The sequence below is a fragment of the Rattus norvegicus genome, chromosome X (assembly GCF_021556685.1).
Source record: "Rattus norvegicus strain SHRSP/BbbUtx chromosome X, alternate assembly SHRSP_T2T, whole genome shotgun sequence".
Lineage (NCBI taxonomy): Eukaryota > Metazoa > Chordata > Mammalia > Rodentia > Muridae > Rattus > Rattus norvegicus.
This window is the reverse complement of record NC_141554.1, coordinates 136501643-136524988: the sequence shown is the minus strand read 5'-3', so window position 1 is coordinate 136524988 and position 23346 is coordinate 136501643. Positions and strand designations below refer to the sequence as shown.

At 40.6% G+C, this 23346-nt stretch overlaps 1 protein-coding gene across 4 annotated transcripts in view; it reads left to right on the top strand.

Annotated features, from left to right (window-relative positions):
* Positions 1-14663: 14663 nt before the first annotated feature.
* Zfp280c (zinc finger protein 280C) overlaps positions 14664-23346 on the top strand; it is a 63626-nt gene continuing 54943 nt past the window's right edge. The window contains exons 1-3 of one of the 4 annotated variants that reach the window (NM_001427656.1): positions 14664-14928; positions 20025-20071; positions 21561-21596. In NM_001427656.1, coding sequence (NP_001414585.1) covers positions 20041-20071; positions 21561-21596 — 67 coding nt within the window. In that variant the 5' untranslated portion in view covers positions 14664-14928; positions 20025-20040. Of the gene's footprint in view, positions 14929-19433; positions 19907-20024; positions 20072-21497; positions 21597-23346 lie in introns of those variants that run through there. The other 3 variants (XM_087599642.1, XM_087599640.1, XM_087599639.1) reach the window with 3 other exon arrangements.

Sequence of the window (23346 nt, the reverse complement as noted above, 5' to 3'; positions counted from 1 at the left end):
TCCCCTTCTCATTCACTCTCAACCCCAACCCTGGCATCCACTAATCTACTTGGCTCTATGGATTTAACTATTCTGGATATATGATTTTTTTAAAACTTCAAGCAACCTGTGACTTTTGTGTTATGTTTCTTCATTCCATTCTCAAGATAAATAATATCCCATTTAAGAATGCATCACATGTCCCAACCATTCCATGATGAAAATAATAGTATTTGCACATAACAAACAAGGATCTTGTAACACATCCTTTAATATAAACATGAATTGATACAAAACAGACCAAAGAGTTAACTATAAGGATTAAGATTTTAAACATCTTAGACTGGTGAGATGGCTCCGTGATTAAGAGCACTGACTGCTCTTCCAAAGGTCCAGCACCCACATGGTGGATCATCAGATGCACTCTTCTGGCATGCAAGTGTATATGTAGACAGAGCACTCATACATTAAACAAAACAAAGACTTCTCAATATCTCAAAAGGAAATATATGTGACACACACACACACACACACACACACACACACACACACACACACATATATATATATATATATATATATATATATATATATATATATATATATATCTTACCTTGACATTGTATGGTCTTTAAATTTGATATCAATGGCACAAAGAAAAAGGCAGTTAAATTGAACTTCATCAGAATAAAAAAATGCATGTGCCTGAGACCACACATTGAGAGAAAATATTTAAAAAGTATTATTACAAAATTATGGTTAAGACTATTAAAAGAACTCCTACGGGGCTAGAGAGATGGCTCAGTGGTGAAGAGCACCCGGCTACTCTTCCAGAGGTCCTGAGTTCAATTCCCAGCAACCACATGGTGGCTCACAACCATCTGTAAAGAGATCCGATGCCCTCTTCTTGTGTGTCTGAAGACAGCTGCAGTGTACTTATATATAATAAATGAATAAATCTTAAAAAAAAGAACTCCTACAAGTCAAAAATATAAACAACTTACTTTTCTTTTTTTTTAAAGATTTATTATCTTAAAAAAAAGAACTCCTACAAGTCAAAAATATAAACAACTTACTTTTCTTTTTTTTTTAAAGATTTATTCATTTATTATATATAAGTACACTGTAGCTGTCTTCAGACACACCAGAAGAGGGCATCGGATCTCTTTACAGATGGTTGTGAGCCACCATGTGGTTGCTGGGAATTGAACTCAGGACCTCTGGAAGAGTAGTCGGGTGCTCTTCACCGCTGAGCCATCTCTCCAGCCCCAACTTACTTTTCAAAATAGGAATGGGGCAGGACACAGCAAGATAGCTCAGTAGGTAAAGGAGCAGACTGCCAAGATTGAAAACAAGAATTCAATCCCTAAAACACATGAGGCAGAAGGAAAAAAAAACAAGAATTTTGCGCACACACACACACACAGACATTTACACTTGGAAAATGTAATAAAAATTTTAAATGGAAAACAAGACTTCAGTAGTTCAATATTCCTCCAGGAAAGATAAACTAAAAGTTATCCCGCACACTATTAATCCTGTGGTGGAGATGTGTTTGTGTTCCCCAAGGACCCAAGTATTTGAAATTTACCCTTTACCATTCCAATGTGACTCATTAGGAGAACTAAAGATGCAGTGCCTCAGAAGTAGTTATATCGTGGAACGCTGGCCTCAGAAGAAACCGATGTTGATCACTTTTGCCTTGAGTAATTCTCATGAGGGAATTTCATAAAAGAAAAAGCTTGACTACACTATGTTCTAGCTTCCTGTCTTGTCCTATGACTCCTCTTGCTTGCACTTCCGCCATTCTACTACCTACCAAAAGGAACTGACTTTGCTGCAGCTTTTATTCCAAAATAACTCCCGAATCAAAGCCGGGACAGAGAATGAGTGATAAGCACGGCAATCATCTCTTTCACAGGTTGTCCTCAGGGAGTAGAAAGTCTAGCCCCCGGCTGAATAGGAACTGCTGTCATAATGTCCTTAAGAACACTGTTAGGGAAAGGAAACATCTAGCCAGAGGCATTCCTTGGCAGCTAGAGGCAATCCCCCAGGGGAGTAAACAAAGGTCTAAGGGAGAAAGCTTCCCAATGCACGGTAATGTAGGAAAATCTATATTATTTTTTTTCTTTTTTTTTCTGTTTTTGTTTGTTTTTATTTTTTTCCACTTTTTTTTTAAATTTATTTAATACTTAATAATTCTTTGGTTTCCGGGCAAACATCCCCCCCCCCTCCCCTTCCTTATGGGTATTCCCCTCCCAACCCTCCCCCCATTGCGCCCTCCCCCCAACAATCTAGTTCACTGGGGGTTCAGTCTTAGCAGGACCCAGGGCTTCCCCTTCCACTGGTGCTCTTACTAGGATATTCATTGCTACCTATGGGGTCAGAGTCCAGGGTCAGTCCATGTATAGTCTTTAGGTAGTGGCTTAGTCCCTGGAAGCTCTGGTTGCTTGGCATTGTTGTACATATGGGGTCTCGAGCCCCTTCAAGCTCTTCCAGTTCTTTCTCTGATTCCTTCAACGGGGGACCTATTCTCAGTTCAGTGGTTTGCTGCTGGCATTCGCCTCTGTATTTGCTGTATTCTGGCTGTGTCTCTCAGGAGCGATCTACATCCGGCTCCTGTCGGTCTGCACTTCTTTGCTTCATCCATCTTGTCTAATTGGGTGGCTGTATATGTATGGGCCACATGTGGGGCAGGCTCTGAATGGGTGTTCCTTCAGTCTCTGTTTTAATCTTTGCCTCTCTCTTCCCTGCCAAGGGTATTCTTTTTCCTCATTTAAAGAAGGAGTGAAGCATTCACATTTTGATCATCCGTCTTGAGTTTCATTTGTTCTAGGCATCTAGGGTAATTCAAGCATTTGGGCTAATAGCCACTTATCAGTGAGTGCATACCATGTATGTCTTTCTGTGATTGGGTTAGCTCACTCAGGATGACATTTTCCAGTTCCAACCATTTGCCTACGAATTTCATAAAGCCATTGTTTTTGATAGCTGAGTAATATTCCATTGTGTAGATGTACCACATTTTCTGTATCCATTCCTCTGTTGAAGGGCATCTGGGTTCTTTCCAGCTTCTGGCTATTATAAATAAGGCTTCGATGAACATAGTGGAGTACGTGTCTTTTTTATATGTTGGGGCATCTTTTGGGTATATGCCCAAGAGAGGTATAGCTGGATATTCAGGCAGTTCAATGTCCAATTTTCTGAGGAACCTCCATACTGATTTCCAGAATGGTTGTACCAGTCTGCAATCCCACCAACAATGGAGGAGTGTTCCTCTTTCTCCACATCCTCGCCAGCATCTGCTGTCACCTGAGTTTTTGATCTTAGCCATTCTCACTGGTGTGAGGTGAAATCTCAGGGTTGTTTTGATTTGCATTTCCCTTATGACTAAAGATGTTGAACATTTCTTTAGGTGTTTCTCAGCCATTCGGCATTCCTCAGCTGTGAATTCTTTGTTTAGCTCTGAACCCCATTTTTTAATAGGGTTATTTGTCTCCCTGCGGTCTAACTTCTTGAGTTCTTTGTATATTTTGGATATAAGGCCTCTATCTGTTGTAGGATTGGTAAAGATCTTTTCCCAATCTGTTGGTTGCCGATTTGTCCTAACCACAGTGTCCTTTGCCTTACAGAAGCTTTGCAGTTTTATGAGATCCCATTTGTCGATTCTTGATCTTAGAGCATAAGCCATTGGTGTTTTGTTCAGGAAATTTTTTCCAGTGCACATGTGTTCCAGATGCTTCCCTAGTTTTTCTTCTATTAGTTTGAGTGTGTCTGGTTTGATGTGGAGGTCCTTGATCCACTTGGACTTAAGCTTTGTACAGGGTGATAAGCATGGATCTATCTGCATTCTTCTACATGTTGACCTCCAGTTGAACCAGCACCATTTGCTGAAAATGCTATCTTTTTTCCATTGGATGGTTTTGGCTCCTTTGTCAAAAATCAAGTGACCATAGGTGTGTGGGTTCATTTCTGGGTCTTCATGTCTATTCCATTGGTCTACCTGTCTGTCTCTGTACCAATACCATGCAGTTTTTATCACTATTGCTCTGTAATACTGCTTGAGTTCAGGGATAGTGATTCCCCCTGAAGTCCTTTTATTGTTGAGGATAGTTTTAGCTATCCTGGGTTTTTTGTTATTCCAGATGAATTTGCAAATTGTTCTGTCTAACTCTTTGAAGAATTGGATTGGTATTTTGATGGGGATTGCATTGAATCTGTAGATCGCTTTTGGTAAAATGGCCAGTTTTACTATATTAATCCTGCCAATCCATGAGCATGGGAGATCTTTCCATCTTCTGAGGTCTTCTTCAATTTCTTTCTTCAGTGTCTTGAAGTTCTTATTGTACAGATCTTTTACTTGCTTGGTTAAAGTCACACCGAGGTACTTTATATTATTTGGGTCTATTATGAAGGGTGTCGTTTCCCTAATTTCTTTCTCGGCTTTTTTCTCTTTTGTGTAGAGGAAGGCTACTGATTTACTGATTTAGGCCACTTTGCTGAAATTGTTTATCAGCTTTAGTAGTTCTCTGGTGGAACTTTTGGTATCACTTAAATAAACTATCATATCATCTGCAAATAGTGATATTTTGACGTCTTCTTTTCCAATCTGTGTCCCCTTGACCTCCTTTTGTTGTCTGATTGCTCTGGCTAGAACTTCAAGAACTATATTGAATAAGTAGGGAGAGAGTGGGCAGCCTTGTCTAGTCCCTGATTTTAGTGGGATTGCTTCAAGTTTCTCTCCATTTAGTTTGATGTTAGCAACTGGTTTGCTGTATATGGCTTTTACTATGTTTAGGTATGGGCCTTGAATTCCTATTCTTTCCAGGACTTTTATCATTAAGGGGTGTTGAATTTTGTCAAATGCTTTCTCAGCATCTAATGAAATGATCATGTGGTTTTGTTCTTTCAGTTTGTTTATATAATGGATCACGTTGATGGTTTTCCGTATATTAAACCATCCCTGCATGCCTGGGATGAAGCCTACTTGATCATGGTGGATGATTGTTTTGATGTGCTCTTGGATTCAGTTTGCCAGAATTTTATTGAATATTTTGCGTCGATATTCATAAGGGAAATTGGTCTGAAGTTCTCTTTCTTTGTTGGATCTTTGTGTGGTTTAGGTATAAGAGTAATTGTGGCTTCATAGAAGGAATTCGGGAGTGATCCATCTGTTTCAATTTTGTGGAATAGTTTGGATAATATTGGTATGAGGTCTTCTATGAAGGTTTGATAGAATTCTGCACTAAACCCGTCTGGACCTGGGCTCTTTTTGGTTGGGAGACCTTTAATGACTGCTTCTATTTCCTTAGGAGTTATGGGGTTGTTTAACTGGTTTATCTGTTCCTGATTTAACTTCGGTACCTGCTATCTGTCTAGGAGATTGTCCATTTCCTGTAGATTTTCAAGTTTTGTTGAATATAGGCTTTTATAGTAAGATCTGATGATTTTTTGAATTTCCTCTGAATCTGTAGTTATGTCTCCTTTTTCATTTCTGATTTTGTTAATTTGGACACACTCTCTGTGTCCTCTTGTTAGTCTGGCTAAGGGTTTATCTATCTTGTTGATTTTCTCAAAGAACCAACTTTTGGTTCTGTTGATTCTTTCTATGGTCCTTTCTGTTTCTACTTGGTTGATTTCAGCTCTGAGTTTGATTATTTCCTGCCTTCTACTCCTCCTGGGTGTATTTGCTTCTTTTTGTTCTAGAGCTTTTAGGTGTGCTGTCAAGCTGCTGACATATGCTCTTTCCTGTTTCTTTCTGCAGGCACTCAGCGCTATGAGTTTTCCTCTTAGCACAGCTTTCATTGTGTCCCATAAGTTTGGGTATGTTGTACCTTCATTTTCATTAAATTCTAAAAAGTTTTTAATTTCTTTCTTTATTTCTTCCTTGACTAGGTTATCATTGAGTAGAGCATTGTTCAATTTCCACGTATATGTGGGCATTCTTCCCTTATTGTTATTAAAGACCAGTTTTAGGCCGTGGTGGTCCGATAGCACGCATGGGATTATTTCTATCTTTCTGTACCTGTTGAGGCCCATTTTTTGACCAACTATATGGTCAATTTTGGAGAAAGTACCATGAGGAGCTGAGAAGAAGATATATCCTTTTGCTTTAGGATAGAATGTTCTATAAATATCCGTTAAGTCCATTTGGCTCATGACTTCTCTTAGTCTGTCTCCGTCTCTGTTTAATTTCTGTTTCCATGATCTGTCCATTGATGAGAGTGGGGTGTTGAAATCTCCCACTATTATTGTGTGAGGTGCAATGTGTGTTTTGAGCTTTAGTAAGGTTTCTTTTACGTATGTAGGTGCCCTTGTATTTGGGGCATAGATATTTAGGATTGAGAGTTCATCTTGGTGGATTTTTCCTTTGATGAATATGAAGTGTCCTTCCTTATCTTTTTTGATGACTTTTAATTGAAAATTGATTTTATTTGATATTAGAATGGCTACTCCAGCTTGCTTCTTCTGACCATTTGCTTGGAAAGTTGTTTTCCAGCCTTTCACTTTGAGGTAGTGTCTGTCTTTGTCTCTGAGGTGTGTTTCCTGTAGGCAGCAGAATGCAGGGTCCTCGTTGCGTATCCAGTTTGTTAATCTATGTCTTTTTATTGGGGAGTTGAGGCCATTGATGTTGAGAGATATTAAGGAATAGTGGTTATTGCTTCCTGTTATATTCATATTTGGATGTGAGGTTATGTTTGTGTGCTTTTCTTCTCTTTGTTTTGTTGCCAAGACGATTAGTTTCTTGCTTCTTCTAGGGTATAGCTTGCCTCCTTATGTTGGGCTTTACCATTTATTATCCTTTGTAGTGCTGGATTTGTAGAAAGATATTGTGTAAATTTGGTTTTGTCATGGAATATCTTGGTTTCTCCATCTATGTTAATTGAGAGTTTTGCAGGATACAGTAACCTGGGCTGGCATTTGTGTTCTCTTAGGGTCTGTATGACATCTGTCCAGGATCTTCTGGCCTTCATAGTTTCTGGCGAAAAGTCTGGTGTGATTCTGATAGGTCTGCCTTTATATGTTACTTGACCTTTTTCCCTTATTGCTTTTAATATTCTTTCTTTATTTTGTGCGTTTGGTGTTTTGACTATTATGTGACGGGAGGTGTTTCTTTTCTGGTCCAATCTATTTGGAGTTCTGTAGGCTTCTTGTATGCCTATGGGTATCTCTTTTTTTAGGTTAGGGAAGTTTTCTTCTATGATTTTGTTGAAGATATTTACTGGTCCTTTGAGCTGGGAGTCTTCACTCTCTTCTATACCTATTATCCTTAGGTTTGATCTTCTCATTGAGTCCTGGATTTCCTGTATGTTTTGGACCAGTAGCTTTTTCTGCTTTACATTATCTTTGACAGTTGAGTCAATGATTTCTATGGAATCTTCTGCTCCTGAGATTCTCTCTTCCATCTCTTGTATTCTGTTGGTGAAGTTTGTATCTACAGCTCCTTGTCTCTTCTTTTGGTTTTCTATATCCAGGGTTGTTTCCATGTGTTCTTTCTTGATTGCTTCTATTTCCATTTTTAATTCCTTCAACTGTTTGATTGTGTTTTCCTGGAATTCTTTCAGGGATTTTTGTGATTCCTCTCTGTAGGCTTCTACTTGTTTATTAATGTTTTCCTGTGTTTCTCTAAGGGAGTTCTTCACGTCTTTCTTGAAGTCCCCCAGCATCATGATCAAATATGATTTTGAAACTAGATCTTGCTTTTCTGGTATGTTTGGATATTCCATGTGTATTTTGGTGGGAGAACTGGGCTCCGATGATGCCATGTAGTCTTGGTTTCTGTTGCTTGGGTTCCTGCGCTTGCCTCTCGCCATCAGATTATCTCTAGTGTTACTTTGTTCTGCTATTTCTGACAGTGGCTAGACTGTCCTATAAGCCTGTGTGTCAGGAGTGCTGTAGACCTGTTTTCCTGTTTTCTTTCAGCAGTTATGGGAACAGAGTGTTCTGCTTTTGGGCGTGTAGTTTTTCCTCTCTACAGGTCTTCAGCTGTTCCTGTGGGCCTGTGTCTTGAGTTCACCAGGCAGGTCACTTGCAGCAGAAAAGTTGGTCTTACCTGTGGTCCCGAGGCTCACGTTTGCTCTCGGGGTGCTGCCCATGAGCTCTCTGCAGTGGCAGCAACCGGGAAGATCTGCGCCGCCCTTTCCGGAACTTCCGTGCACTAGGGTTCCAGATGGCGTTTGGTGTTTTCCTCTGGTGTCCGAGATGTGTGTGCAGAGTGCAGTCTCTTCTGGTTTCCCAGGCGTGTCTGCCTCTCTGAAGGTTTAGCTCTCCCTCCCACGGGATTTGGGTGCAGAGAACTGTTTATCCGGTCTGTTTCCTTCAGGTTCCGGCAGTGTCTCAGGCGCAGGGGTCCTGCCGCTCCTGGGCCCTCCCCTATGGGAACCCAGAGGCCTTATACAGTTTTCTCTTGGGCCAGGGATGTGGGCAGGGGTGGGCAGTGTTGGTGGTCTCCTCCGCTCTGCAGCCTCAGGAGTGCCCACCTGACCAGGCGGTGAGGTCTCTCTCCCACGGGGTTTGGGGCGAAAATCTATATTATATACAGGTTACAACACCACACACACACACACACACACACACACACACACACACACACAGGCACACACCACCACCACCACTACCACCACCACCAACAACGGCAACAACATTTAAAAATTAGAGACTGAATTTGAGAGAGAGCACAAGAGAGTACATGAAGGGTTGGAGGGAGGAAAGGGGAGGTGGGAAATGATGTAATTGTATTATAATTTCAAAAAATAATTAAGTTAAAACAAAGAGAAGAAAAAAACAAGAAACAGGGGTTGGGGATTTAGCTCAGTGGTAGAGCACTTGCCTAGCAAGCACAAGGCCCAGGGTTCGGTCCCCAGCTCTGAAAAAAAGAAAAGAAAAAAAAAAAACAAGAACCAAACAAAACACTATTACTTCAAGAATAGAGAGGCAGTTCAGTGTTTTACAACATTTGCTGCTCATATGAGGGACCAGAAAGAAGGAGAAACACAATGCCTGATGCAGGGGTCTCTAGTTTGACAAAGGCCAAGAGATATGATGGGTAGCCAAAGATCAAACACGGGATACAAAAGAACAAACAAAATCTTGCTAAGTAGCTTTGTTTTGCCTGGAACTCACTACATAGAGCAGGCTTAACTAGAACTCACTTGAGCCACCACAATAAGATTTTCATCTTTATTTACACTTTATTTTTTGCATCGGTTTATTCACACTGGAAAGAACCCTTGTGACTGTATTAAATGTGTCAAAATCTCTCAAACCTTGCACTTCTAACAGCATCTGAGCACTCACACTAGAAAAAAAGGCCATATAAGTTGGCAATAGGGCGCTACAGAGGCAGAGACAGGTAGATCTTTGAGTCAAGGCCATCCTGGTTTACAGAGAGTTCCAGGACAGCCAGGGCTACATAGAAAATATCTCTCAAGAAAGAAAGAAAGAAAGAAAGAAAGAAAGAAAGAAAGAAAGAAAGAAAGAAAGAAGAGAGGAGAGGAGGGGAGGGGAGGGGGAGGGGGAGGGGGAGGGAGAGGGAGAGGGAGAGGGGGAAGGGAAAGGAAGCATTATATGTAATGGGTGTGGGAAAGCTTTTACTGGTTGGTCTGCCTTTATCTGGCACCACAGAGCTCTTACTGGAAAATGACTGCAGTCTCACAGTTGAGAATGAGAGACATAGAAGGTTTCTGTGACGTACAGCCCCCCCCCCAAAAGAAATAGTCTACACGGGAAAGAAGGTATTTGAGGAAAACTCAAATTGTGATAAAGATGCTGAAGTGTAGCTCTCCACAACTGATGGCTACTGGTGGGGGTGGGGTGGGGAAGGGCTGTTTTCTTTAAGGGACTGGCCACTGGGAGTTTGACTATATGGGCAACACAAATTGGACTTGGTAGTTTTTCTCTCTTCTTCTTCTTGAAGGGAACTCAGAAAAGGGAACTGTGTTGGCGTGGACCTGGGAGGACTGGGAAGTGAATCAGGATGCATCATATGAAATTTCCAAATAATCAGTAAAACTATTATGTTGGGAAAAAAATGTGATAAAGCCTTGAATCTAAACTAACGTCTCCTAAAACATAAGGAAATCACACTGGATACAAACTTCACAGGGAAAGCCTTCAGCCAGAGTTTGTCCCTGATTCAACATCAGAAGCTACATTACAGAACAGAAATGATCAACTGTCAAAGAGCTTTCAGTACAAGTGCTCATCCTATTCAACACTAAAGGATCAGCACTGGAGAGATGGGCAGGAGAGATGGCTCACTTTATGAGCACTTGCTGTTCTTCCAGGACTCAAGTTCAGTTCCCAGCTCTCAACTGTCGGTAACTCCAAATGTCAGCAATCTAAGGCAAATTTGAGAAATCCATATGTTCACATAGCTCTAAAGAAAGACGGGGAGCTGGATATATGTGGCTCAGCAATTAAGAGTCCACATCGCTCTTACAGAGAACCCAAGTTCTGTTCCCTGACCCATGTCTGTTGGCTCACAGCAGCCTCTAACTCCAGTTCTGGGGGGATCTGATGGCCTCTTCTAGATCCCATGGACACGCAGACACATGCACATGCCCACACATAGACACATACCCATACACATAAGTAATAATAAAAATAAATCTTTAAAAAAATCCCTTAAAAAGGAAGAATAACTAATCATAATCATAACTATCAAGACTTCAGGGGCATAGCTTATGATATGGAAACCTCTGACTTAATGTAATAAAGGGTTTACACAACAACCCCAAAGTCAACATTCTATTGCATGGAGGTATACTGAAAGTATTTTCTCTAAACTCGGAAAAAACAAGGTTGTCTACACTCACTACTCTCCCGTCATGCAGCACTTACACATTTATCTAGGGCAATAAGAAAATGAAATGAAGAGAAGTCACATTATGACTTCATAGACAATACCCTATATTTAGACTATCCTAAATATTACAACAAAAGACTTTTAGAGCTGATAAACAAAGTCAAAAACATCAGAATATAAATTCAACACTCAAAAAACAGTAGCTTTTCTAGACACCAATAATCAATCCAGTGAGAAGAAAGGGAGAAAAGCAGATCTTATTCACAACAATCTTCAAAACAATAAAGTACAAAGGAGTAACCCTAACCAAGCAGGAGAGAGAATTCAATAAAGAGAACAATAAAGCACTCAAAATAAGAACAAAAAACTGGAGAACATGCTGGGGGTGGTGGCAAGTCTTTAGACTCAGCACTAGAGAGGGAGAGGCAAGTGGTTTTCTGTAAATTCAAGGCCAAGTTGGGCTACATAGTAAACTCCAGGTCAGCCAGGAATACATAGTAAGGCCCTGTCTCAAACAAAAATATTAAATTGAAGAATATTCTAAAAGGTGATAAATGACTGCCTATATTAATGAATCATCATAAATAATATAGTTAAAAGTGTCATATTCTCTCTTTTCCATTTATTTACTGATTTACTTTACATCCCGGTCAAAGGCCCCCCTCCTCCCAGTTCCTCCGTCATACACCCCTCCCCCTCTCCTCTCAGAAGGCCGAGCCCCCTTCCCAACCTCACCTTGTACCAACCCACCCTGGCACATCAAGTCACTTGCAGGGCTAGGTACATCCTTTCCCACTGAGGACAGACAAGGCATCCCAGTTAGGGGAACAAGATTTGTTGACACACAACAAATTTAAAATGATCATATTCTTGAAAGTGATCCAAAATTCAAGGACAGCCTCAGTTACTATGTGAATTTAGGGTCAGACTGGGTCCAGTGAGACCCTGTCTCTGATAAATTAATTAATTAAATATGTATATATGGCATGAATATAGAAATAAAAGAATTAATGGGAGCAGGAGAGACACAGATGGGAGGAGTAAAAGAAGGATGCTTAGGAAAATATGAGAGGAACATGCCCAATGTTTAATACAAACTTATACAAAAACTGAAGAAAGGGAAACATTAGTCAGAATTCTAAAGTATAAAATATTAAGTAGGCAACCTAGGTTTTAAACTTCATGAGTTTGGATTAGGCATTGGTTTCTTATTTATAATACAAAAACACGAGTGAAAACAGTGGGTGAATTGTGCTTCATCAAAATCGAAAATGATGGTGCTTCAAAGGGTACTTTCTAGGACACAATAAAAGAAATGACAGAACAGAAAAAATATTTATAGATTATGTAAATGCATATGGTTCAGACGTAAAAGGCTCCCCAACACCTCTAAACAGAACAACATCATTATTACACTATTTTTATAATAGCATGGATGGTCAATGTTCAGATATGCTTCCAACTGTATCAAAAATATTTTTCTTATGGTTGGTTTGATCAAACTGAGATTAAGTATGTTCCACTAGCATACAGATCCAGCAGTTTCATGAGGCATCCTAGTTTATTTTGTAGGCCAAGTCTCTAGGGGGTTTGCAAATACTGAGTTAAAAAGTGGCAGCAGATATGAAGGGAAGCCTGAGGGTAAGAATGTATCTATAAGTAGCTCTGGTACTCATCAGTCCCTCAAGATATTCTTGTAATCATAATTCCTCTGACAGTTCCTGGGCATTTCATTGTTAGTCAAGTTGTAAACCTCGGTGAGAATAACAACTGAAAGATTTTTCTTGTTAAGCAAAATTGGAAATAGCTTGCTACATGTTCATCCATATAGGTAGTTTTTAATCTAAAAGCGATTCTTTTGCCACTAAGAATTACAGATGTGAATGTCAGACCACACATTTGCTATTCTGTTGCTTGGTGATGTTTATATTGGCTAAAATGTAAGGATGAATCCAGCCATCCTGTACATAAATGTAGTTGCTACATATTTTCTAGCACTAACATTTTTTCTTGAAAAAAATTTAACACTGTACTTCTGATTGGCACATCATAAAACTGCCTCTCCCTAAACTGACTGGTTGAGACCTGTTTCTCTGTGAGTTTTAGGTCCAAGCAGCAGACTTTTCTTTGTGGGGGGAAATTGAAACATTCTACAGAAGAAACTACCCTGTTATGGGTGGTGTGGGAGACACTCCAGGAGGAGTTGAGGCTTCTCAAGCAGCAGGGGTATCAGCCTCTCAAGGCCTGTATTCTAGCAGCTTCTGCACTTCTTATTGTTATACAAAAGGCACTTTTAGCAAGTCAATTAATGTGTATCAAAACCTTTTATCAGAGCTTAGGGTCCTGTGAAGTGGTTCTCAGCCATGCTAGACATCCTGGTTTGTCAGGTATGTCTAGGGACTAAGTTATGCAAAGACTCTGAGAATCCTTTAAATGAATAGTCCCATAACATTTTGATAACAGTCACTGACAAAAGGCTACTTCAGAGCCTAGGTGCCATCCCTCCAGGTTTGTGCTAGAAACAGTGGTTCTGCTAAAAATTCTGCTACAGGAAGCCTAGTATGGTGTGTGTGTGTGTGTGTGTGTGTGTGTGTGTGTGTGTGTGTGTGTGTGTGTTTCATGTTCATGCTAAGGTTTGTATGTGGAGATCAGAAGATAATTTGAGGAACTCTGTTCTCCCCTGCACGCTACCACTACCATGTGGGTCTCAGGGATGACTTTCATCTATTGAGCCATCTCACAGGCCCCAGATTTTTTATGTTATTTTGGCCTTTTTGAGACAGTGTTTCTCTGTGTAGCTGTGGCTGTCCTGGAACTCCCATAATAGCCTAGGTTGGCCTCGAACTCAGAGATTTGCCTGCCTCTGCCTCCTGAGCGCAGATAAAAAGTGTGGGATACCACCATTGGAGAAGCCCACCCAGATTCTTAATTAACTTGCTTGGAGGTGCCAAAGCAGAATCACTTGAGTTGCAGGTCCTATCTTTAAGTCACACCAAAGAAGGAGGTAGGGACGATAGGAAACGCTGTTTAAAAGACAAGATTTAGAAAGTTGATATGTAAGAATGGCTGTGGTGAGCCAGACTGGTGTCAGCTGCCTTTAATCCTAGCACTCTGGAAGCAAAGACAGGTAGATCTCTGATTTTGAGGTCAGTCTGGTGGACATAGCAAGTTCCAGTACAGTTGGGGCTACACAGATAAACCCCGTGTCAGGGGAAACAGAAACAAACGAACAAATCAAGAACAGAACACAAAAACCAAACCAAAACAAAACCAACTACCACTGACAACAAACCCCATAAAACAATCAAACTAACAACAAAAAAAATTTTAAAAAGAAAATTATTATGTAAGCAGTATTTTAGAAAGTTTTTTCTTGTAAATTAAAAAAAAACAGTTTATATAACTACAAGACTATATGACAGGAGTGAAAAGAGGAAAACAAATTTGTGTTTAAAATAACCGTGGGTACCATCAGCCAATGACTGAAACAAGTCGATTTAATTCGTCTTTTCTGTTAAAACATGAAAGGTATATCAAGTCTGGTGTTTTTAAAAATTGGTACTTTTAATGTTAATTCCCAGGGCGATCGCAGATTTTGTATTCGCATGCGCTCAGACAGAATCTGGACCTCTGCTTTGGGGTTACCGCCCAGGGTTAGCAGCAGCATGGCTGATGGTTCTCATGGTGCTGTTCTGCTTTCCCAAGGCCGGTATCCCGGTCTCCGGATCAGGGCCTTCGAGGCTGCTTGTGGCAGTGCACATGCTAGCACTCATCAATGGCCAGCTGGGCAGTTACTAGGGCGCCCGGATGTACACGTTCGGGGGTGGGGGTGGGGGGGTGGCGGTTTTCCCATCAGGCAGTGCGTCCTGTTATATTCTGGGGCGTTCTGGCAACAGTAGCTCATTTGGCGCTGGATGTCTCCAGGGTTCCTGCTGTGGTCACTGCCGCCGCCATTTGAGTGGCAGGCAACCGGTGTTTCGGCGCCCCTCCCTTCTCGCTCCGCCTCCTCCCCTTCTCGCCCCTCTTTCCCCCTCCTCCTGTCCTTCCTTCTTCTCTTCCACCCGCTGCTCCTCCTCCTTCTCTGAGCTCCGGACGTCCTGCAGCGGTCTGGGTAAGCCACTCCGCGCCTCCCGGCTTCAGAGGTGAGGAAAGTAGCCGCGATATGCGCCCAGGGCTTCCGTGCCCTGGATAGTAGAGACCCGAAGCCCGATCGTGCGTGGCCCACCATCTTGTTTCGGGCCACCGGGAGGGGAAGGTCGCCTGAGCAACGCGAATCTTGGGCTGCTCCTGGCGATCGCCGGCGGCCGCCTCCCAGGCCTGGACTGTGCATGGGTGGCCTCGTGGGCCCCGGTCGGCGGTAGCTTGGGCTCCCCAGGCCTGGGAGGCAGTCCGGCCCCCAATACCTCTCTGGCTTGGCTTTCTGGAGTCAGCTCCTGCTGCTCTTTTGTACATTGGATAGCGACGGGACCCTCCTGTCCCCCGATCTCTTCAGTCTTGGGAAAGGCTGATGGGCATGCCGAACTTTCCAGCCTCGGGCTCCTGCGGCCCTTAAGTTCTTGCCCAGGACTGCTAGCGGTTTTCCTGTGCTAGTACCCCGATTCTTCCCAAAGGGACTGCCCTCCTCTGTCAAAGAAATCTTGCTCTCTTCGGGTTATTGTCTAGAGTCTAGATTCTAGATTTAAAAAAAAAAAAAACCCAGATGGGAGAGACGTGGACTTAGATGAACGATTTTCCTTCAGTGAGCTGTGCAGGATTTTTCGTTTTTAAGCAATGGGGAAAGCATTTCATTCGGAGGAGGAAAACCTGCTGCAAACATGGGAGTTCCTTTCAATGCTCCTCAAGTTTGAATTCTTTTAGGAAGAAGTCTTAATGTGAAGTGAACCAGTTTCTTCCAAATGTGGGAGACCTTTATCCAAGGACCTCTCTTTGTTTGGGAGGATTAGCAAATTTTTTTTAAGTCTATGAGCTAAATTTTTTCGTTTTGTTGTTTGAAGGTTGGATTATGAGTTTCAGTGTCTTTTAGCGCCTCTAAAACTATATTTGATACATAAATCCAGTTTTAAACTACAAAAGTTCCCTAGGTTTGTGAGGTGCCTTAAAGAGTTACAGTATAATTCAAGCCATCTTAAAATGAGAACTAAAAGGAAGAAACTCTATCTGTGAAGGATCTAATCTGTGCCTTTGCTTTAATAATTGTGATAACATTTGAATGCTCGCATGATGCCGCCACTTCACAGGGTTGTAAGGTATTAGAGAACTGTTTTGAAGGTGAAGAAATAGCTTCAAGAGGTTATGTGGTCAGTGAATAGAGCCAGTTGTGGTGGTTTTTAAAATTACAGTGTGTGTGTGTGTGTGTGTGTGTGTGTGTGTGTGTGTGTGTGCATGTGTGTGCGGGCACGCGTGTGTATAGTTTGAAGGTCAGATGACAGCGTGGTAGTAGTAATTTCTTACCTTCTACTGTATAGATCCCGCAGGTGGATCTCTGGTCATCAGTTTGACGAGCAGCCCCCCTTACTTGCTGGGCCAGTCTCACAGAACTCTTGCTGTTTTGGTTTATTTGTTTTTGTCTTTGAGAAGGTCCCATATAGCCCAGGCCTTATATTTGATATGTAACTGAGACCATCTGTGAACTTCTGATCCTGCTGGCTCAGCCTCCAAAATACAGGGATTCCAGCTAAGAGCCCTCATGCCTGTCACCTTAAAACCAGTTCTTTTTAAAATTTATTTAATCTATTTTTACACTCCAGATTTTATACCCTTCCCGGTCCACCCTCTGACTGTTCCACATACCATTCCTCCTCTCCCCATCTCCACAAGGATGTCCTCATCCCCCCATGCCCACCCCACTATACCTCCCCACTCCCTGGGGCCTCCAGTCTCTTGAGGGTTAGGTGCATCTTAAAACCAGTTCTTAAGACAATGACTTCTGGCTTTTACCTAAGGTTCAATTCGTTAAATAATGCCTCATTTTTAATAGGCATCTCAAAGTGCCAGAGAAAGAAAAGCAAGGAGGCTCACCTAATATTTTTAAGAAGTGTTACTCATTTCCTGTCTCTACAATTTTTAAAAATCATGTTTCTTTTGTTAAGATTTATGTTATTATATATCTAGCATCCTGACTGCATATATACCTGAAGGCCAGAAGAGGGCCTCAGATCTCATTACAGATGGTTGTGAGCCACCATGTGGCTGCTGGGAATTGAACGCAGAACTCTGGAAGAGCAGTCAGTGCTCTTATCCTCTGAACCATCTCTCCAGCCCCTTGTCTCAACATTTTTAAAAGACTTTTTTTGGTACATTTTAGTATTTGAATAATACTACTCTAAGAATGTTGAAAAACTGCAGAAGAGTATTGGAAAGAGTTCTGATAATGAATTCCCAACTTCAGCTTTTCCTATTCAGTCCCATGGCTCCAGTTTGCTAAAATTTCCAATATAGGCTGGCCTTTTCAGACCGATGTTTCACCACTTAGCATTACCTTTTTATTATGGGGAGAGATATAGAATTCTATGCCTTCCTTTTCTTCCACTTATTTATTTTATTTTTCTAGGAGAACATTTAGAACCATGCAGAATTTTTTTTTGAAGTACTAGGGGTCAGTTTGTATATACTAGTTATAGCTGAATAATTTTTTTCTTTCTACTTTCAGGGAGGACTTTGTCTTTCTGGAGCTAGGAAGGTGACATAATGGCTGCCACCAAAGCTGACAACCTGAGTTCAATCCCAGGGGCCCATATGGTAGAAGGAGAGAACCAAATCCTTTAGGTTGTCTTCTGACTTTCACACATGCTAACAATTTAGACATGATACTCTTTTTATATCTAGAAAAATGAAAAGCATCAAGGTATGATGGTGCAGATCTTTGATCCTAGCAGTTGGGAGGCAGAAGCAGGAAGATCATTGCAAGTTTAAGGCCAGCCTGGTGCATACACAAATGTGCCAGAACATTCATGTAATGGTTAAAGGACAGCTTACATAGTTGGTTCTCTCCTTCCATTTTGTGAGCTCCAAGAATTGAACTCAGATAATCAGGTTTGGCGGCAGGTGTCTTTACTTACTGAGCCATCTGCCTAGCCTAACTAATGCATTTTAGGAGCTGAGACGCCTCCTTTTTCCTCCCAATCCTAAGTATTGGGCTCTTGTGCATGCTGAACAAATTCTCTTATTGAGCTACAAACTAGCTCTTGATTTTCCAAGCCAGGGTTTCACTGATAACCCTGAACCTTCCTATGTAGCATAGCCAAGCCTGTAATTCATGATTCTCCTGCCCCACCCTCTCAGGTTCTGGGATTACACATAAATGCCACCACATCTAGCTATAACCAAGATTATTTGGGGGAGGAGGTAGAAATTGTAGACTATATGGTGTGTGTATGAGAACTGAAGATATAATTTAAACTGAAATTCTTTTTAATGAAGCTATTCAAATTTTTTTCTTTTCTTTTTTTTTCGGAGCCGGGGACCGAACCCAGGGCCTTGCGCTTGCTAGGCAAGCGCTCTGCCACTGAGATAAATCTTTTTTTAAAAATATTTATTTATTTTTTATTTTTAATGTAAGCGCACTGTAGCTATCTTCAGACACACCAGAAGAGGGCATCAGATCTCATTACAGATGGTTGTGAGCTACCATGTGGTTGCCGGGATTTGAACTCAGGACCTCTGGAAGAGCAGTCAGTGCTCTTAACCACTGAGCCATCTCTCCAGCCCTCAAATTTTTGATTATCTTAATGTAACACCTGTTTTTAAAGGTCCAAATTAGGGCTGGAATAAGTTGCTTATGGAAAAGCACTAGCTTAGCCCATATAAAGCCTTAAATTTGATCACCAACACCACAAAAATAAAATCTTAAATGCCTATAAACAGTCTCCATTTGCGGTTGGGAATACAGCTATAAGCAGCCATGCCTGGATGTTGTTTTGTGGTTTTTCTTTTTTTTTTAAGGTTTATTTGTTTTATGTATATGAGTGCCCTATCTACATGTACGCCTGCATACCAGAAGAGAGCATCAGATCCCTTTATAGATGGTTGTAAACCACCCACCACATGATTGGTGGTAATTAAACTCAGTACATTTGGAAGAACAGCCAGTGCTCTTAACCATTAACCGATGAACCATCTCCCCAGCCCCTAGTGCTACATATTTTATTTTAATTTTTTTTTGGTTCTTTTTTTCGGAGCTGGGGACTGAACCCAGGGCCTTGCGCTTCCTAGGCAAGCGCTCTACCACTGAGCTAAATCCCCAGCCCCTTATTTTAATTTTTATTATGCATTGTATTTGTGTGTACAGGTGCACCTGTGAATGTATATATGTGGATGCATGTGAAAGTCACAGGCCAACCTCAGGTGTCATCCTCAGAAATTCCATCTACCTCCTTGAAACAAGGTCACCAACTAGGACAGACTGGTTGGACAACAAGCTCCAGGAGTCCTCCTGACTCTGCCTCCTCAGCTCTGGAATTACAAGTGCATGTTTTTATGCTGTTGGTTCTGGTGATAAGACTCAGGTCCCATACTTGAAGGGCAAGGACTGTACAGAAAAGAACTATCTCCCCAGTCCACTATCACTTTTATTTAATTAACACACACACACACACACACACACACACACACACACACCAATCACTCCCAAGATATCCACACAACACCAGGTGAAAAAACAACCCTGACCCTAGTAGATGCAAAATCACAACATGAAAATATAAGAAATATGAAAGCCAACATAGGTTAATATGATAAGGCTTCAACTTTTGAGTTCAAAGATATCAAAATGATTTTGTGTGTGTGTGTGAGTGTGTGTGTGTGTGTGTATACACATGTGTATGGGTATGTGCATACTTGCACACATCAGAGGACAACTTGCAGAAGTTGGTTCTTTCTTTCTTTCTTTTTTTTTTTTTTTTGGTTCTTTTTTTTCGGAGCTGGGGACCGAACCCAGGGCCTTGCGCTTCCTAGGCAAGCGCTCTACCACTGAGCTAAATCCCCAACCCCAGTTGGTTCTTTCTTAAAGTGATGTTTTCAGACTTGGCAACAAGTGCCTGTATTAGTAAGAAGCCCTACCAGCCTGATATTTATAAGATGGAAAACAAAGGCCTAGCCTGTTAACTTTTCAGGAGTCATATGGTAAGTTTGCTTAAGATTGAAATTAGATTCAAAGATTTCTGACTCAAGTTTCATGTTTCAGTATTTAGTATTATTTTGAACTCATAAAATTAATTGGCATCTTGGTGCTTGTTTTTAGTTGATTCTTCAATTTGATGGATAAAGACAACTCTGTTCAAGAAAAAAGTAAGTATTTCTGCTTTTGATACTAGCATATATGGATTTTTAAAATCACATCTATTTATTTACTTACTTACCTGTTTGTGTGTGTGTGTGTGCATGTGTGTGCAGAGAACAGCTTGGGGATGGTTTTCCTTCTACATCTTGGATCCTGGGTATTAAACTTATATCATCAGTCTTAGTGGCAAATGCCTTTTGCTGGCTGAGCCATCTTGACAACCCATGAATGGCATTTATACTGATAACCTTTTTTTCAATAGATTTACTGAGAGGTGAGTACACTTAGTTTTTACTTAGATTTACTTAGATTAAAGTTATAAATATAATGAAAAGTGAATGATCTACAAAAAATATGAATAAATGGGCAAAGAAGTTGACTCACTGGCTAACTGCTTGCTTGCTGCACTAGCATGAGACTCTTTCTTAGTTCAAATCCTGAGCACTGGTGTAAAAAGCTAGGTGTGGCTGTTTCCATCTGCAATCCTAGCATTTGACAAAGGGGCCAGGGAAAAGTGAATTATTGGTAGCCAGCCTAGCTCCACATTCAGCGAGAAATCCTTTCTCAAGAGAATACAGTAGAGAGTGAGAGAGTTTTTCCTCTGGTTCTTATGAGCACACACATCTGCACATACATCACACATACACAAAAATGTAAGATAGAAATCATATGTATGAACAAGTGACTTTTTAAAACTATCGATAAACACAAGTTGTCTTTGTTTCTTTAAATTTGTCAGATTTCTTAGCCTGTAGATTAATGCCTGATTTATATGCAGTAAACAAAGTAGAAATAATATGTCCTTCCCTCTGATGTGGAACATGTACAGTTAAGATGCATTAAAGATAGTGAAAAGTTTGAGCTGTCATATTAAAATCTTGAATTTCTGATAATAGAACAAATGATTCTAGGTAGAAGAATTAATTGATTAGAGGTAGAAGAAAACACATTGAATGTAAAGATGTGAAACTCTGAATTATGTTTTATGTGTTTAACTTAGAAGATCCTGCATAACATTTTAGGGAATTACAGGCGGCTGCCATATATGCTCAGCATTTTTTCCTTTTTTAAAAAAACATTTTATTTTATGTGTATGGATGTTTTGCCTGCATGTATATCTTGTACCACATATGTACCTGTTGCCATTTGAAAGCAGTGAACTACAGTTACAGATGAATGTGAGTACCATATGAGTGCTGGTAACTGAGTCCAAGGCCTCTGGAAGAGCAACAAGTGCTCTCAACTGATGAACCATCTTTCCAGTTCATCTTCCCAGCTTTTTTGTGGGCTCTGGGATCTGAACCTTTATCCTCATGCTTACATAGTAAGTGCTGTATCCGCTGAGCGCTTTCCTTTGACTGCCTTCCATCTCCCCCATCACCCTTTTATTTAGTGAATGTGTGCTTATGTGTGCACGTGTGTGTTTGTGTGCAGGCATGTGGCATATGAGGAGGTCAGAGGACACGTTCTGAGAATCATTTATCTCCTACTATTTAGGTCCTGGTACTGAAATTCAGGTGGACAGACTTGGTGGTAGGTATCCTTCCTCTTTTTTCTTTCTTTATTTCTTTTTTTTTTTTTTTTTTTTTGGTTATAGGGACTCATGTATACTAAGATATACCTTAACATCATTTACAATTAACAGTGTTGTGGAACACTGTGTCCTCTGAGTGCCAGGAGTCTCCTGGCCTGGAGCATGTTGAAATGAGTCACAGAGTCAGACTCAGGTGTAGCTTTAAAGACTTAGGGCCTCCAGACATTTTAGCTCTCTAACTATACTAAAGCTTGTTGATAGCTTCTAAAAGGTCCTAGAAACTTTCTTGCCTGAGGATTAGGCAATTAACATCTATAGCCTAAAGCTACAGCCTTTGTTCTATCTCCACAGGAACTGCACAACTCTAACTTTGAACCTGCTAGTTAAAGTTGCAGAAAGGAAAAGGGACACTTTGAAAAGTGATTTTAGTGTTTATTTCTAAGTTCTAAAAAGTTTCCTAGGAAAGTTTTCTAAGAAAAAGGAAGGGGAAAGGGGCTTCTAAGAAAATTGGGAATTAAGGGTATTTCTAAGAAAAAGGGAGATGAGTCAGTCTTACAAAAAAGCAGGATAAGGAAAATGTTAAGAAATGCGGGACAAGGAGAATTGCTCTCCTCTCCTTGTCCTCGGCACTTATACATCTTTCAGAATACATGATCACATAGTAAAAAGTTCATCACAAGCTTACACATAGATTCAAACCATAAATCGAATATGAAGTTTACAACAGATAATGTTTACATGCATAATCATTAGGAGTAATTATCTAGCTAAACATTAATCACCTGCCTCAGCTCCACAGGTTCAAGGAGAATTAAAAAACATAACTTAGTTATTAGTAAAGGTTTGTATAGATAAACCCAGCCAATATTTTATTTTTTGTCTTAGCACCTATAATAAATCCCCTTTTATGGCCTTTGGTTAATTGTTTTACAACCTCTTGAAATGTGCTGTAAGTAGTAGAATGTCTGCTTACTATCTAAGAGGCAATTAACTGGTAACCTATGGGAGACTTGCAGAATTCTTATTGCAGTTTTGACTATAAGAAAGGACCTAATAGCAGTCCCACTATAAAAGAGCTTAATAAATACTGATATAATTTTAGAAATTCTTATCAGATCATCATTAAGAATTAAGAAGTCAGGGGTTGGGGATTTGGCTCAGTGGTAGAGCGCTTGCCTAGGAAGCGCAAGGTCCTGGGTTCGGTACCCAGCCCCGAAAAAAAGAAAAAAGAAAAAAAAGAAAAAAGAAAAGAATTAAGAAGTCATCTATTTGTCTATATAGCATCACTATAAGACAATAGTACATCTTTATTGTTCTACAGAAATCTGCTCAAAAGAGTGTGTTAATATCTAGTGATTGTTTTATATATGTTTAATAACAGGAAAAGCATATTAATAGCAGGACTCTCCTAAAATGAATTTCTCATGGGCCTTGCCTACTGGAGCAAATCTGTCATGGATTATAATTCATGATAGACTCATCTCAGGAAAATCACCTGCTAGTTATTAGCTTCTCCTATGAAGGCTCCTGACATCTGGGAATTACAGCATTTTCCTTCTTGAACTGTCAGCAGCTATGATTACCTGAAGGAGACCTATACAAGTTTGACTTTTCTTCATAGAATGGGAAAAAGGCTTGAGACTCCATTTCTACTCCAAGGTTTTATAGAGAGCTAACGGTTACTAGAAGAGGGGATTCATGAGGCCACATCCTCCCCCAAGGATTTATAGGCATTTAACAAATGATGGG